Source organism: Myotis davidii, unplaced genomic scaffold (genome assembly GCF_000327345.1).
Source record: "Myotis davidii unplaced genomic scaffold, ASM32734v1 scaffold638, whole genome shotgun sequence".
Taxonomy (NCBI): domain Eukaryota; kingdom Metazoa; phylum Chordata; class Mammalia; order Chiroptera; family Vespertilionidae; genus Myotis; species Myotis davidii.
The window spans coordinates 947,754-964,810 of NW_006289391.1; the positions used below are offsets into that span (position 1 = coordinate 947,754).

Here is a 17,057-nt window from a genome sequence, read left to right on the forward strand (position 1 = left end):
GAATTTTGAAAACCCTAACTTAACTCTGGTGCCTTGTCACATATAGAAATTTTTTGATATTTGCAACCATAGTAAAACAAAGAGTTATATTCTTGATATTTATTTTATATATTTAAATGCCATTTAACAAAGAAAAATCAACCAAAAAATGAATTTGCGTGTCACCTCTGACACGCGTGTCATAGGTTCGTCATCACTGTCGTAGACTCAGGGGGCCGAGCCAGGGAGGTCAGTGTGACTGGAATCATCAGGGAGGTATCAGGGGCACTGGGGCAGGAACCTTTAGGAAGACTCCTGGGGAAGGTAAGGGATTGCTGGAGCCATCTGGAGACAAGGAGCAAAAGGTGGGTGGACACTACAGGTGGTCGGGACCCCATCCTGGGTACTATTTTCATGCACATCCATTGTGTGCCCAGCCAGGTCACTCACCCTAACGCCACCTGTGTAATGGGGACACCAGCAAGGGCACCAGCTCATAGGATGGTGGTTAATTGGGATCGTGCCATCCAAGTACTCAGCCCGGTGCCTGACCCGCAGTCAGTGGCCAACACAGGTTGGCATTGATAGTATTTTCGTCACCTTGAGCTTCATTGTCATTGTCATCAGTGTCATCAGCACTCCACAGGGCCCTTGGGAACGGGGCAAGGCTAGGATGTTTTGACCACTTCCCGGGTGGGAACATGGAGCAGGGAAAGCACTTCTCTAGGGTCACACCTGGCCCCTGAGCTGCCTCCACTGTTGTCCCCCCACCCCCTCAGCCTATTTGTTGCCCCTCAAGCCTGAATGCCCCTCCTCCACCCCAGCTGTGCTTCCCCTGGCCCTGGGGTGGGCCCACTGCTCTAGGCTGGCCCATTTGCCTTGCCTCCTCTGCCCCTGTCCCAGGCCCACTCTTGGCCAGAGGTGAGCTTGGTGCTTTCCCTTATGTTGGTTTGAGTAATAATCACTGAGGTCTTCTATGTATCAGGTCTGGGGCAGGGACCAGTGAGGAGACCCATGTGGTTGAAGTGCTGGGTGGGTGGGGGAGTTTGAGGAGATGAGTTCCATTGGGGCTGAGCCTTGGTGGTCAGTTAAGGAGAGTGGACAAAACTGAGTGGGGAGCCACAGAGGGTTTGGTGTGAAAGGAAGGGCATGGCGAAATTTGCATTTTGGAAAGGATACGCTGGGTGATCTGCATGGATGACGGATTGGAGGAGAGACTGTTGGGAAGTCCAGGTGGTGAGGTCTGAGCCTGGGTGGTTAGGGGTAGAGAAAAGGGGACCGATCAGAGAGGTATTATGATCATGGGGTCCACGGGATCAACTATGGGAGGGGAGGGAGAATGAGGAACAAAAGACATCCCCTTCTTCTGATGGGGGGCCTGGAGGGATGATGGGACCATCTCTGATATGGGCATGTCAGAGGAGAAAGAGGAATAAGTCAAGTTCAGGTGTGAAATGTTGGCTGAGAGGTGGCCATGGGACATCCAGATGGAAGCTCCATCCCAGAGCACAGGAGAGAAAATTCAGAGGTCAGACATGGAGATCAGACAGGTCTCAGTAGGTCCATGGGGCAGCTTGGATCTCGGTGGGCTTGTCTGAGTAAGAGCAGAGAGATCCATGAGCCAAGCCCCCAACCACCACCCTCCTGCCTCTCTTCCCCTCCCCCTCCCTCTCATGTTCCCAGAGGAGGTTTGAGTCTCAGGATTGAGGACAGGTTTTCAGGAAAATCCCAGGTTCTTCCAGCAGTCACGCTGTGATTTTGAGCCCATGCCTGTTCATGAACTTAACGCTAGGCTCCGCTCTGCCTACGGCCTTAATCAGCCAAGGGCCTGGGTGTGGGATGTCACCTTTTTCTCAGGACATGGTGGCCCCTTCTCCTTCTGGAAGGCCTTTTAAGAGCCGTTATGTGTGCTGGCTTCTCCCAAGACCCTGAAAATGTGGGTATCTCCCTCAGAACTGAGGATAGAGCCCCTCAGGTCTAGAAAGAAAAAGAAAAGAAAAATTATATGTAAATAAAAATGGCAATTGTGACCACTAAGGAAATATGAACTAAGTGGTGGAATTGAAGGCATCAAGAAATCTAGATCGGGGAGAGATTTTTTCCTGAACCAGCATGCCACTCCTGTGAGTAGCTGGCACGGTGACCATCTTACTGGGCAAGGTGATGCCCAAGGACAGAGATGAGGCTGATAAAGGATGTGGAGGAGTTGTCCTCCTGGCACTCAGAGCTTGGGCATTTATTGGGACAAAGCAGGGAGGCAGGCTCCTCCCTAGCCCTGGGGCTGCTTGAGGGAGTAGCTCTTTGCCTTCAAAGAGGCAGAAATGCAGGAGAAATAAGGTAGAGCTGTCTGCTTACCTGTGTTAACAACATCCAGGTAGTGCCCTTTGGTCTGGGCCAAAGGTAGAAATAAGCAAGCAGCACCTGCTGCAGGTCAAGAGCCAGGATGTCACAAGACCTTGCCATCTGCTCGTGATGGAGGGTGAGAGGTGGCATGTGCGGTGGCAAGTAGGATAGGCCTGGGACAGGCCTTCATGGTCCAGCAGCTCCCTGCCCCAGGAGTTAGATCCTTGCCCACTGTTGGGTCCTCTCCACCCTGGCTCTTACCATCCTCCTTTCAAGCCCCCAAAGACTTCATTTTTCAGAAATTCGTACCATTTGCAACAGCATGGATGGAACTGGAGAGCATTATGCTAAGTGAAATAAGCCAGTCAGAGAAAGATAAATACCACATGATCTCACTCATTTATGGATAATAAATAACATTATAAACTGATGAACAAAAATAGATACAGAGGCAGAGCAGCATCGAGCAGACTGTCAAACTACAGTGGGAACGCTGGGAGGGTTGGGTGGGGGAGGTAAGATATCAATCGAAGGACTTGTATGCACGCATATAAGCATAACCAATGGATGCAAGACACTGGGGTGGGGGGTGAGGGCATGTGCCGGGGGGTAGGGGAGGCCAGGGGAAGGTCAATGGGGAAAAAAAGGAGACATATGTACTACTATTTCTAATACTTTAAACAGTAAAATACAATTTTCAAATTAAAAAAAAAAGACTTCCTTTCTCAGACACAGCCCCTACCTCCCTTCCAGGTGCTTCTCTCCTGTTGCTCTTTCTGTTTCCAGAGCTTTTCCCAAACCACAGGTCCATTTCAAGATCCTGCCCAAATCTTACCCAACAGATCACAGAACGTTCCCCATCCCTGTCCTCAAGTGGGAGGACCTTCTCCTCCCCTGAGCTCCTATAGTCTCTCTGAACAGGTAGCACAGTTAGTTATTAGGACAATGTCTTAGCTCTGGTTGAGATCTCTGAGGTCAGGGCCTCTCGAGAGGTCATCTCTTCCCTTCCTGCCCCCAGGTTTCCTATGCAGAGCAAACTCATAGTTATGGAGTAAGTGGGTGAGTCAGTGAAGGAGCAGGCAAGACAACGAGAGGGGTGGGTGGGTTGATGAGTAAGCGGCCTGTTGGCTCAGCACAGTCCCTCAGCATCAGTGAGAACACCTCACGGCGAGATGAGGGCACACTTCTTCCCTGCCCTCGGGCCCTCAGTCTCCAGGCCTGGAGTGGATAGATACTTTCATGATTTGGTTTTCTGGACCGTTCTTAAGACCCTGTGGGCTCTGGGAGGAGGCCCTGAGTAGGAGGAGGAGTGGAAGAGAGGCAAAGGACCTCTCCCCAACTCCTTGTGCAAAACTGGGAATGAGAGGTGAGGACTTTGGGCAGCCGAGAGCCCAGTGGGAGTCTCTTGAGGGATGCGATCTCCAAACAGCATTTGCAGGGTAAGGTTGCGTTGGTCCGTTTGCTTATTAGTCTAGTTCACCAATCTCTTGATCTATTCATATATTTATGCACCCAACTACTAATTCCTCAGCCTTCCTTCCTTCCTTCCTTCCCTTTTATCCATTTAAGAATTCAGCATCTATCCATCTATTCATCCATCCACTCATCCATCCATGTATCCCACCAGCCATTCTTCTTTTCATTCATTTATCTTTCACTCATTGCCTATCTATCTCCTTATTCATCCAGTTAGTTTCTTCTGAGTGTCAGGACCAGTGTTGGATTCTGGTGAATGAAGGATAAAACAACTGTCATTTCTGCATTGAGAAACTTGTAGCTGAAGGATAGTGCATTGTCTAGACCAAGGAAAGCAATGGCTGCCTGGTTGGTGTTGCCCAGTGGTTAAGCATTGACCCATGAACCAAGGGGTCGCCACTTTGATTCCCAGTCAGGCCACATGCCTGGGTTGCGGGCCTGATCCCTGGTGGGAGGCTTGCACGAGGCAGCCAATCAATGGTTCACTCCCATCAGTGTTTCTATCTCTTTATCCCTCTCCCCTCCTTTCTAAACGTCAATTAAAAAAGAAAAGCAAAGCAAGGCCTCATTGTGCTGTGCCCTGGTCTGATCATTGGGGCCAGTTTTGGCCAACCCACTATATCCCCAGTTCCTAGAACAGTGCCTGGCACATTGTAGGTGCTCAACCAATATTTGTTGAGTAAATGTACTGCTGAGGAGCCCAGACAGGAAGGGATAGCTTTGGGGTGGCTATTGTGGGGGCACTGCAGGGGGCAGGGGAATGGTGCTTGGACTCGATGACCTCTGATGCCCATTTCACCTGGACAGTCCATAAGTGATTACCCCAGCATTCTCCTGATCCAGAATCCAAGCCTTGGGGGTCATCTGACTGGGCCATTCTCTACCCAGGTGAGGACGCTTGGCCCTGTGATGGCAAGAGACCATCTGGGGTCACATAGGAGGCAGAGGCAGAGGCAGAGGCAGAGGCAGAGGCAGAGCCAGAATAGAACTCAGGTCTTAGGATCCCAGCCAGAGTTTACTCCTTCCTCTGTCTTCTCTTTTGGAAGAAGGATCTGATTTTAGGTCAGGCCAGAAGGTTCCTCTTGGTGGGCAGGAGACAGGAAGGTGAGGGCCACTGTATCAGCCGACACTGCCCCCACCCCACTTATGCCCATTTCTGGATTAGCTGAGCCTTCCAGGCTTGTCTATGGCTGGAAGAGAGGAGAGGAGAGGGATTCCCCAGGCTAGGCCTGGGTCTCCCTCCTGCCTGCCCCACCCCAGGGGTAGCTGTGTTGGGTGCCTCCCTCTGCAGCTAATTCCTGGAGCTGGTTTGGTGGGAAGCAGACCCGGAGGGCTGAGGCGAGAGCAGAGCAGCATGGAGAGTGGCATGAGCCCGAGGCTGGACGTGAGGAGTCAGGTTCCCTGACTAACTTGGCTTTTATGCTCAGGGGTGACTGTGGCTGAGTGGCTTCTTCATACTGGGCCTTGGTTCCCCCTTCTGTAGAATGGGGCCACCATCCCTCCTCTGCTCTCCTCCGTTGAACTTGGTATGACTGGGACTGTACTTTGGGAGCTCTTCTGTGGTCTTGGGTATTGATCCTCTAGGCCTGGGAGGGAGGGAGGCAGCAACGATGCTTAGGAGAGAGGCCACCTGGTCAGGAGGCCCAGTCCAGGCCAGGTCACAGAGCCAGGGCACAGCCAGCACTTGTACTGCAGGGGCCATGGGTGGGGGTGTTGCTGCCACCGAGGTCATCCTCAGCTTGATCCTCACCATCCTGGTGAGGCATGTCTCTGAGTGTGTGATTGGGGGTTCTGAGAGCATGCGTGTCTGCATTTTGGGTGTGTCTGAAGGCGGGCCCCTCCCTCAGCCTCCACTGCTCCTCATCTCCACTTCCAAAGTGCTTTGCTGGAGCTTTCCTTCCTGAGAAGGATTCCCAGCATGAGAGAGATGATAGAAGGGGGTGGAGTGTGGGGTGGGGACTGTACCTGAGCAGCCATTGTAACTCCAAGAAAGGCCCCTGCACATCTCAGGCTCTTGGGACTTCTCCGGAAGGTTCAGCTTCAGGCCTGAGGTGGGAGGGGCAATGAGGGCTGGGGGTTAGGGAGTGAGGATGGAGGAATTAGCTCCCATTGGCATGTTCTCCATCCCTCCTGAGTCCTTTGCGCCTGGAGGCAGCTGCAGACAGGAAAACCCCCCTTAGGTGGCAGGCCACCCCAGCAGAGACCACTGGATTCATCCAGCCAGTGTTTCTAGTGAGAAGTCACCCAGAGCAGCTTTGAATCCAGGCTCTGCCACCTACCAGCTGTGTGACGTCAGAGCCCCCACATGCCCACCTATGAAATGCGGGTGAGAGGACAATACCCACCTCTCAGGGCTGCTGTGAGGCCTAGAGTCCAGCATGGTGGAGCAGGCGGCACCCTTGGCAGCAGGGTTGCAGGACCCGCAGGGTGAAAGGCCCCGCCCCCGCTCTAATGGCCTTGCTTGGTTGTCCCCCTAGCGCGCACTTCTTCCTGGAGATTGAAGGGTTTGAGCCCAACCCCACAGTGGCCAAGACCTCTCCCCCCATCTTCTCCAAGCCGATGGATTCCAACATCCGGCAGTGGTGAGTACCACCCGCTGCCCAGCCCCTTGCCCCGGCTGGCCCTCAGCTCCAGAGGATGGCAGTGACTGGCCCTGGCCACATGGCTGGTCCTGGTTGTGGCGTGCTAACATGGTTCATCTTGAAAGTCACCCCCTTTCCTTCTCGTCCCTCTCCCCTCCAGCCTCTCTGGCAACTGTGATGACATGGACTCCCCGCAATCTCCTCAGGATGATGCGACAGAGACCCCGTCCAATCCCAACAGCCCCAGGTGAGCTGCCCTTCCCTCCTCCCAGTGCCCACCAGGCAGATGCCGGGAGGACAGGCACTGGAACCCTGAAGGAAAGAGAAAGAAGCCGCCATTCTTGGGGCCGGGGACAAATGCCTGGGCCCATGGCTGTGATGTAGGAAATTTATTGGGGGAGGGGAGTGTTACACTTGATAAGCTGTAAAAGTAATACCCATCCATTACAGCAGGCAGCACAAGGGGAACTTCATGCAATACCATGTATGCAAATTTAAAATGCATGGTCTGCCTATGGCCTGGAGGAGGTGGTGAAACACCAAACAAGTGTACCTTTTGCAAGAACACACACACACAAAGGATACACGTCAACACGTTACCATGGTTGCCTATTTGGAGTGTGGGGGTGGGGAGGGATAGATAAAAACATTCAAACAACACAAAATATGAAAATGAAATGTTCCTTCCCCTAATCCCATACTTTCAAGGCAGTTGCAGGTACCCTTCCTATTCATTACGATGTGTATCCAAATACACATTTTGATAAATGTGGTTGCATTTGGATTAGAAGGGGAGACTGCGTAGGATGCCTTGGATCCCAGGGGCCTGGAGTGCGAATGGAGGGGTTACCAGGCACTGTGACAGCACAAGGAAATGTTGGGGGTCCAGTGTCCTGTAGGCACGGCAGCTCTGGTGGGAAACGAGGAGAGGGTAGGGGTCGGGGTGCACGTGTGGTGAGTTGGAAAATTTTTCTGGCCTCAGTGCAAACCTGGCCAAAGAGGAGCAGAGGCGGAAAAAGAAGCGGCTGAAGAAGTGCCTCTTTGCGGCTGTGTCCGAGGGCTGCGTGGAGGAGCTGGTGCAGCTGCTGGTGGAGCTGCAGGAGCTATGCAAGAGGCGCCGCAACCTGGACGTGCCCGGTCAGTGCCAGGCCCTGGCAGAGGCTGCGGGGCTGGGGTCCCTGCTTGGCTCCTGCTGTCCACCTTCCCTCCCACCGACCCGTGGGGCTGGCGTGTGAGGAGCCTTGAGTGCTGGGTTACGGACTTTGAACCTGACTCTGAGGGCAATGGGGAGCCATGGAGGGGCTTAGACAGGTGAGGGTCATGGTCTGGCTACTGCCTGGAGGATGGGGGTGAAGCTGGAGGAGGCTGCTGTCCAGATGGAATTAGGAACCCAGCGGAGGGCTGAGGAAGGGGAACAGCATTCAGGCAGCGACGCTGGCAGGACTCAAGGACTTGGGCAGTGAGGGAGAAGAAGGAGTCGGGTGGTGCCATTGGTGACTTGGTGGATGGTGGAGCCCAAGCTGCCTAGGGGAGTAGCAGTTTAGGGCGAGTTGTTGAGCTCTATTTGTAGGCTACCAGGAGGGGCACGCTGGAGACTTCAGGATGTTTGTCTACTTCTAGACAGTGGGAAGCCATGGGTACTGGTAAGATTGCCTCCTGCCAGGGAGAGGGTGAAGAAGCCAAGGAATGAAAGATGAGGCTCTCCTGGGCCTTTGGGAAGGAGGAGGCAGCAAAGGAGCTGGAGAGTGGGGTGTGTAGGCTCCGGGAGGCTAGCAGGGGCCATGCACAAGGTCTTGAGGTCTGAGGCTGCAGCTCCCACACCCTGGGCTCCCCCACTCCGGGCCCCTCCTGCAGCTCCACCCTGTGATCTTGCCCACAGACTTCCTCATGCACAAGCTGACGGCCTCAGACACAGGGAAGACCTGTCTGATGAAGGCCTTGCTGAACATCAACCCCAACACCAAGGAGATCGTGCGGATCCTGCTCGCCTTTGCCGATGAGAACGACATTCTGGACAGGTTCATCAACGCCGAGTATACCGAGGAGGCCTACGAAGGTACCTGCCTCGGGGAGGGGTGTGCAGACAGTGGGCGACGGCCAGGCCACACAGATCATTGAAAGCCCAAAGCACATGGCGTGGCACTCGGCACTCTTCCTTCCTTCATTTGGCAAATAATTTTGAGCACCGACCACATGCCGGGCATTGTTTTTGGCACCGGGGTGCAGTGGCGAACATGGCAGATGAAGGCCATGGCTCTACAGAAGGTAATTTTATATGGAAAATGCTTTGAAAATAAAATGAAAGAAGTTAAGGTGACTGAAAGTAACCGGGGATGGGCAACTTTAGGGCGGATGGTCAGAGAGGTGACCTTTGCCCCGAGGTCTGTCTGATGAGAGGGATCCAGAACAAGGCAAGGGCACTGGCTTGAGGTAGGAAGGAACTAGGTACATTGCAGTGATGGAGAAAGCAAGCTGGAGATGAGGTTAGAGAGCTGGGCGGGGCCAACACATGGCAACTATTAGTGTCATCACTGTCATTATTATCAACTGCCCCAGTTGGGTCTCAATTTTGTGGCTTCTCTCTCAGATGGACCAGGGAGGAGCAAGGAGACCCCCTGGGATGGTGTTTCCCTGCCCAGGAAATACGTTGTGAATAATCAGTAAGGTGGATCCGCATTGGAATCTTTGGGGTCCAGAAACAGCCCGTTAGGATCTAATGAGATGCTTGTGGCAAAAATGTTGGGCTCAAGGATTACGGATGCTGCCTTACTGATATGCCAGGGGCACGGAACGTCTCGGCTTTTTGCAGGTGGGAGTCTAGGCTGGGCCCTTACCTTTTCTCATGGGATAAAGTCATTTTTTATTTAGTTATTTCAACTCTGCAGAGTTTCCTAAGAGTTTTTGTTATATAAAAAAAGTCAAGGATTATGAAAAACTAAAAGCTACCAATTTGGAAGAGAGGAAAGTCAGGGAATATTGTTGCAGCTGAGTGCGGAACTGCACATTGAGTTCCCTGGTAGCCACAGCAAAGAGAGAAAGGGAATGCGCTATATGACGTTTCAGCCTGTCACTGGGGAGTTGATACTAGGCCTGCAGCCAAGGAGGGTTAGGCCAGTGCCTCGAACTTCTCTGTCCTGAATCGTCTCCCTTTTCAGGCCCTCTTTCTTCTTGTCAGTCTTGTAGGGACGGACAGACTCCTACGTCTAGCAGCATGTTCTCCTTGAGGGCAGGGATGGACGTTGACTTCCCCATAGTGGATCCTCTGAGGCCCTTGGGGTCTCACATAAGAGGTCCTTAATAAATGTGTTTTGAATGAGTGACTACATGAAGATCAGTGTCTCTATTAAGGCTTTGCTGTCCTGGCTGCGAATCCTGCCTCTCTCCTTTCTCAGCCTCCCCTTGTCCTTTCCTTCTGTCATGAATCTATGTCTTGCTGGTGGGTTGGTGGGGGGCTGTGGGCACCCAGTCTTTCTCTTCGTGGTGGGAAGAACCATTTATCCCTGTCTTCCCAGACACAACCCTCTCCCCTACTCTTCCTCCTGATGGTAGCTGCTGATACCTCCCCCCGCCCTGTTCTAGGCACTTCTTGCAGCAGGGACCACAAGAGTAGCACTTTTCCTTACCTTGGGCATCAACTGGCCTTTGTGAGCCTCAGTTTCCCCATCTGGCAGAGGCTGATATTTCCTCTCTATACTGCTAAGAGGATACAATGACATCTTTTAAAATATTATTTTTAGCATTTTATCAGTGGCCTTCAGGGACTTACTCTTTAAAAAAACGATTTAATTAAATTTTTTATTGAAAAATTTAAGCATACTTTTGAAATATTAGCATAATGGACCTCTAGATATTCATCAGTGAGATTCAGCAAAGCCATGTATTTTTAATTGCATAAATAGTACGTGAATAGAATTTCATTGTAAAACATTCAAATATTTTAACTAAGTTAAAGAGGAACGCTTCGCTTGTTTCTCACTCTCCTCTCCAGAGATGATTACTATGGGGTGTATGCTTTGAGGGCTTTCCTAGGTTTTTGACATATGTGTGTATGTGCACATACAAATAGATGACTATTCATTTACCTACTTATTTAACGCAGAGCAGTATTGTACTGTCCTACAACTTACTTTTTGGGGATTAACTATACATCTTAGACACCTTCTCATGCCAGAATATGAAAGTCTGCCTCCTCTTTGCCTGCTTAGTCTGAGTATAACTGTACTGTGGCTAATTTCACCCTTTCCCCGTGGACAGACATCCAGGTCGTTTCCAATATTTTGTTATGAGAACGTCTCGATGCACACTCTTGTCTATGACCTTGTGCACAGTGAACACGAGTTTTAGGGAAAGACTTTGAACTGGCCTTTCTGGGTCCAGAGGCATGCACATTAAAATTAGAATGGTTACTGCCCCGGCCAGTGTGGCTCAATTGATTGGATGTCATCCTGTGCACTGGAAGGTTGCTGGTTCGACTTCTAGCCAGGGCACATGCTTGAGTTTTGGGCTCGATCCCTGGTACAGGGCGTGCAGGAGGCAGCCAATCTATGTTTTGCTCTCACACTGATGTTTCTATCGCTCTCTCCCTCTCCCTTCCTCTCTCTCTAAAAAAGAAAAAAAAATTAGAATGCTTGACAAATTTGCCACCAAAAAGTATTACTTTACTCTCCCCTCACAAAAGAATCCAAAGGTTCTCCTTCTCCATACTCTTCACTACTCCTTTTTTTTTTTAAGTCTTTAACGCATTAGGTTCAAATATAATTCATTAGGTTCGAATTTTCATTTTCCTGATTACCAGTGATTCTGAACATCTTTCAGTTTCTTTATTGCCGATGTGTATTTTCTTCTCTGAGGGGTTCTTAATATTCTTTTCTTGTTTCCTTTTAGGTTGTTTGTCTTTTTATTGATTTGCAGAGCTCTTAATATATTATGGACTTTAAAAAAATACATGGTCTCTTTTATATGTCTCGAATACTTTCCCTGGCCTACCAATTGCCTTTCAACTTTCTTTAAGATGTCTTTCAAAATACAGAAATATTTAATTTTTATGTAAGCAAACATGTCAGTTTTTTATTTATGGTTTCTGCATTTTGGATCTTGCTTAAGAAGGTTTTCTGTACCAAAGGGTTAGTTATGAACAAATTTTCCAATTAAAAAAAAAAAAGCTTAGTTCTTTAACCCACCAAGAATTTATTTTTATGTCTGGCAAGACAGCAGCTCTTTGGGAAATACTGTTTCTGGTGGGACATTCTGAGATACAGCACCCCGCCCCCCACCTGCCTCCCCCTACCTCCCACACACGGGAAGGTTCTGAAGGCTCTACCAACAAGGTTAATGTCCCTTCTCCACCTCCCTGCTCCTGACCCCTGTTCCATTCCTCAGTTACCAGCACCAGTCACCCAGCTCCCAGGCCAGACACCCCTTCTTCCCCAGGCCCCCAGACCACCTGAGGGCTCTTTCTCTTAGGGTTCTTGGCTCCAGCGAGCAGAGCTCCACATAAGTCTGGGATCTTGTTAAGACCTCCTCCAATTTTGCAGCCAGAAAAAATGCACACGTCCTAAACCCAAACTCGGGTGATGTCACTTCCCTGCCTCCACACCTGCTGACTCCCCTGGCCCTTAGGCTCAGGTTCCAAGGTTCACCTGGCTTAGCAGGCCTTGAGCTGGCTCCACCAGCCTTGCTAAACTGACCCCATGGGCCTACAGGCTACTCTGCGAAGGCCCTCGGCGCGGGGACTGGATGCAGAACCCCTGCCCTGGTCCTGGAGCGCCCCCTCCTGGGTGGTAGCGAGACTGTGCTGCCGCGGAACGAGAAGCAAAACTGCATCCCGCGGGCACTGTGCCCCCAGCTGGCGACACCAAGACCAGACAGGCGGCTTACTTCGCCACAATTCCGTGGAGGGTGGGAAGGAGGTCAGGCAGGGTGTCACCAGGGTCTCAGCCGCTGAGCGCCCTCCGACCCCCACCCCACCCCACCCTGTCCGCAGGGCAGACGGCGCTGAATATCGCCATCGAGCGGCGGCAGCGAGACATCACAGCGCTGCTCATCGCGGCCGGCGCCGACGTCAACGCCCACGCCAAGGGGGTCTTCTTCAACCCCAAGTACCAGCACGAGGGCTTCTACTTCGGTGGGTGCCGCCGCCGGGCTGGGGCTGGGGCTCGGGGTCCGGCAGGAGGGCGGAGGGAGGGGCCGCCCCACGGACTCGGCCCCCATGGCGCTAGGGGCTGGGGGCTGGAGGCCGGCTCTGAGCTGTCCCGAGAGCAGAACCGGGTCCAGTGTGGGGGCAGGGCGACCCTTCTGAATTGGGCCAGAGAGGCCGGGGCTGGGAGGGGGCGAGCCTGCAGACTCTCGGGGAGAGTCTAAGAAGGCACCCCGGGGAGGGAGAGCGAGCAGAGCCCTGGGTCCCAGGCGCAGAGAAGGCTCTGGGCAGGGGAATGAGCGGCCCCAGTGTAGGAGGACTGGTGTGGGCGTCCTGGCTGCCAGCTCAGCCTCTGTGCCCTGTGCTCAGTGCCTCAGGACTGCAAGCGGAGTCAACAGTGAGAGTATGAAAATCCTCCCACTGTCCACAAATGCATACCGCCAGGCCAGGGCAGGAAGCAAACAGCTCCGGCACACCGATAATTGCCCTGGTACAATTGCCCTGTAGTCAACCCTGCTTCTCATCCCACCCCAGCCCTGACGGACTGACAACCACTGACCTGTTTCCTCTTCTGGGCGGTTTCTGCATCAGCCGGGCTAGATGGGTCTGGGTGGCCTTGAGGGCAGGTCTTGTCCAGTCCGTTGCCCAGTATCAGGTCTGGCTGAAGCCGGTGTTGGGGAACATTTGTGGGGTGGGGTGAAGTTTGGGAGGTGAGCCGCAGGAGACCTGCTATCCCGTCCTGGTTCTGCCCCGGGCTTGCGGTGTGACCAGGTGTGAGTCACCTGCCTTTGTTCTTAAATATTTCTCAAGCACTCACTGTACAGAAGGTACTGTTCTAGGTGTTTGAAATGTACCAGTGAGCAAAACCAAGGTCCCTCCCCTCATGGAACTTACATTCTAGATGGGAAAGAGAACATCAATAATAAACACAGTAAACGACGTTAATTAACATGTTAGAAAATTATAAATGCCATCGAAAAATAACAAGTAAAGCAGGAGAAGTGGAAACCGAGTTCTAGGGCAGGAAGGAGGTGGATTTCAATTTTATTTATTTATTTTTTTTTATGATTTTAGAGAGGAAGGGAGGGAGAAAGAGAGATAGAAACATCAACGATGAGAGAGAATCATTGATTGGCTGCCTCCTGCACATCCCCTACTATGTATGGATCAAGCCTGCAACCCAGGCATGTGTCCTTGACTGGAATCGAACCCAGGACCCTTCAGTCTGCAGGCTGATGTTCTATCCATTGAGCCAAACCAGCTAGGGCGAGTTCAATTTTAAATAGGACAGTTAGGGTGACCCATTGAAAAGGTGACATTTGAACAAGGACTTGAAGGAAGTGAGGGAGGGAGTGATGCAGATATCCGAGAAACAGCATTATAGGTAGAGGGAACAGCCTGTGCAAAGGCCCTGAGGTAGGAAAATGCCTGGTGTGTTTAATAAAAGGGGTTATTGCAATGATCTAGCTTCAGTTTCTTCCCATACATGGGGAGCTGGGGAGAGGGACAGGAAGCCTCAGGGGTCAATCCTACTGAGCTGGTCAGGATATGGGCTTCAGTCCTGGGACCTGGGGAACACCACCCTGGTCCATGAGAAAACTGAGCCCCAGTGTTCTCCCTCCCCCAGGCGAGACACCCCTTGCCCTGGCAGCATGTACCAACCAGCCCGAGATCGTGCAGCTGCTGATGGAGAACGAGCAGACAGACATCACCTCGCAGGACTCACGGGGCAACAACATCCTACATGCGCTGGTGACGGTGGCCGAAGACTTTAAGACACAGAATGACTTCGTTAAGCGCATGTACGACATGATCTTGCTGAGGAGTGGCAACTGGGAGCTGGAGACCATGCGAAACAATGACGGCCTCACCCCGCTGCAGCTGGCCGCCAAGATGGGCAAGGCCGAGGTGGGGCTTGGGGGCAGGTGGGAGGACAGGAGGCACTCCACCATCCGCCAGTCTGGGGCCCCATAGGCCACACCTCGGCAGGGGAACGTCTTAGGTTCCGAAGTGCAGTTGAGGCCCGAGCTGGGTTTGTTCTGATGACCACACAGAGCCACTGAGATGCAGTGCGCGGGCCCACCCTCTGGAGTTCAGTCCCTCGTACTCCATGCTTCTTCTATCTCCTCCCCTGGGAGCCCCCGCCCCCCTCTCTGGGGCCAGAGTGGGGGAGCCTTAAGGCTGTAGGACACAATCTCAGATGCCTGTGGCTGAGGATTCCTGGGTGGCAGGTGCTGAGTGGGGCTGAGTGTCTGACCCTTGGGGGCCTTCAGCCTCTCAGGAGGACAGGAGCCCAGAATGGCTGCTCTGGGTCCAGAGCCAATGGGCTGCTAGTCCTGACTCTGGAGAGATCCCAGCCTGCCCCTCAGGTTGAAACTCAGAGCCAAGAGCCCAGCAGAGCACGTGACTTCTCTGGCCCTTTGTGCTCATGGTGCGGCAGTGAAACTCAAGGCTTGTCCAGGAGCCTGGTCGGAGACTCGAGCTGGGGTGGGCTCACATCTCCTGGTGCCTGGAGCCACGCTTGGTCCGAGATCAAGGTGGGGTGTGGGGAGCGGGTGCCCGAGGGCCGTGGATCCTGGTGCAGTGGTCAAGGCTGGTCTCACAAGGGACCTTTTCATTGTCTTGTTGGGGGAGGAGGGAATGGAGAACAGCTTTGACAAAGGAGGAATTGTGTCTTTCCCCCCTCTCCACCCTCCCCCACCCCCGCTTCCTCTGTTTCTGTGCTTAAGACACAGACACTGACTTTGGGGAGACCGGTCCTGTCCCTAGGAGCTCTCTGCCTGGGCTGTGCAGACAAGGCTCCCGTGTGAGATGAGATGGGAACCCCACTGTCTCACGTGAGATCAGGGCTCTGACACTGTCCTCTTTAACAGGTCCCTCCTCCTGGGCCTTGGGTTGGTGCCTTGGGAAGCCCTGGCACCCAGGGTACTAGGGTACCCCCAAACTCAGCTTTTGGGGAGTAGTGAGCTGGAGAGCAGGCTACCCATCTGGCCTGTCCTTTGGAACCACCCAGGAAGCTTTGCAAGCTACAGATGCCTGGGCTCCCTCCAGAGATTTGGATTGAGTCAGTCAGCAGTGTGGGACTATGTATTTGTTTATTTACTAGAGGCCCGATGCATGAAATTCATGCAAGAGTAGGCCTTCCTTCCCCTGGCTGCAGGCACTGGCTTCCCTCTAGCACCCAGGATCCGGGCTTCCCTGGCAGAGGGAGGCCCCGCCCACCTGTGGCAGCCTACTGGTCAATGGCCTGGGCCTCCCTCTGTGGGGCGATCATGGGGTGATGGCTGGGCCCATGACCAATCGCATCACACCCGCCTTGGCTGGCCTGGTGCCAGTGGGTGTCATAGCTTGGTCCCGGATGGTTGTCCGGATGGTCATCAGGATGGTGGGTCCACTGTTTGGCTGTTTGGTCTATTTGCATATTACCCTTTTATTATATAGGATTTTTGGGGAGGGTGGGAGGCGGAGAGAGAGAAACATTAATGTGAGAGAGACACATTGATTGGTAGCCTCCCAACCAGGCCAGGGATTGAGCCTGCAACTGAGGTATGCGCCTTCAACCGGAATCGAACCCGGGACCCTTCAGTCCTCAGTCCTCTATCCACTGAGCCAAACCAGCCAGGGTGGAGTGGGACTTTTTAATGTTCCCCAGTGACCTGATATGCAGCAGAGTTCGAGGATCACTGACTTAGAGGGGGTACCCCGCCTTTCTGTAAGGCTGGTGTCTTGCATCTGTGTGTCTGGCCAGAGCAGTGAGCCTCAGCTGGCAGGTCTTGATTGAGGGTGGGATGGGGAAGCTGGAAAAACTTCTTGTTTCTTCTCAGATCCAGGCCAAACAGAAATTATCTCTCATAATTGTCATTTCCCAGATTCTCCACTGAACTGGGTTTTAAGAGCCTCTTCCTGGCTCTCTGGGCCCCAGGCTGCATCCTGTGGCTGACAGTTGTCCCACTTCCTGTCCCCAGATCCTGAAGTACATCCTCAGTCGTGAGATCAAGGAGAAGCGACTCCGGAGCTTGTCCAGGAAGTTCACCGACTGGGCATATGGGCCCGTGTCATCCTCGCTCTACGACCTCACCAACGTGGATACCACAACAGACAACTCGGTGCTGGAAATCATTGTCTACAATACCAACATTGATGTGGGTCTCCCAGGGGGCTGGGGAAGGGCACGGGGGGAGGGTGGGCTCTGGGGACACTGGGAAGACCACTAGCTGGACATGTCTGCAATCCCCCACTTCTTTGCCTTATGGACAGACTTGGCACAATATGGCAGGGCCTGTGTGGGGTTCACTTGTTCCCAGGGTTCCTTGGGTGAGGGTCTCCTGGCCCCAGAATCCTGGGCAGTGTGGTTATGGTGGTGGGAGTGGGGATGGCTGGTGTTGATTTCTCCCCCACCACCCTACTCATTCTCTACGGCCATGCTTAGAATTCCCTTTTCCCCTCAAACGTGGCCCCAAGTGAGGGACAGGGAGTGCATAGTTGCGGCAATCAGGGAGGCCTCCCTGGAGGAGGGACGAAGGGGGCGGGGAGGGGAAGAG

At 52.9% G+C, this 17,057-nt stretch overlaps 1 protein-coding gene across 2 annotated transcripts in view; it reads left to right on the top strand.

The window, feature by feature from the left end:
* TRPV3 (transient receptor potential cation channel subfamily V member 3) overlaps positions 1–17,057 on the top strand; it is a 35,601-nt gene that overhangs the window by 1,339 nt on the left and 17,205 nt on the right. For both annotated transcript variants that reach the window (XM_006761495.2, XM_006761494.2), the window contains exons 2-8: positions 6,276–6,380; positions 6,541–6,627; positions 7,363–7,517; positions 8,260–8,436; positions 12,364–12,504; positions 14,144–14,424; positions 16,482–16,658. In XM_006761495.2, the coding sequence (XP_006761558.1) occupies positions 6,276–6,380; positions 6,541–6,627; positions 7,363–7,517; positions 8,260–8,436; positions 12,364–12,504; positions 14,144–14,424; positions 16,482–16,658 (1,123 nt within the window). The remainder of the gene's footprint in view (positions 1–6,275; positions 6,381–6,540; positions 6,628–7,362; positions 7,518–8,259; positions 8,437–12,363; positions 12,505–14,143; positions 14,425–16,481; positions 16,659–17,057) is intronic.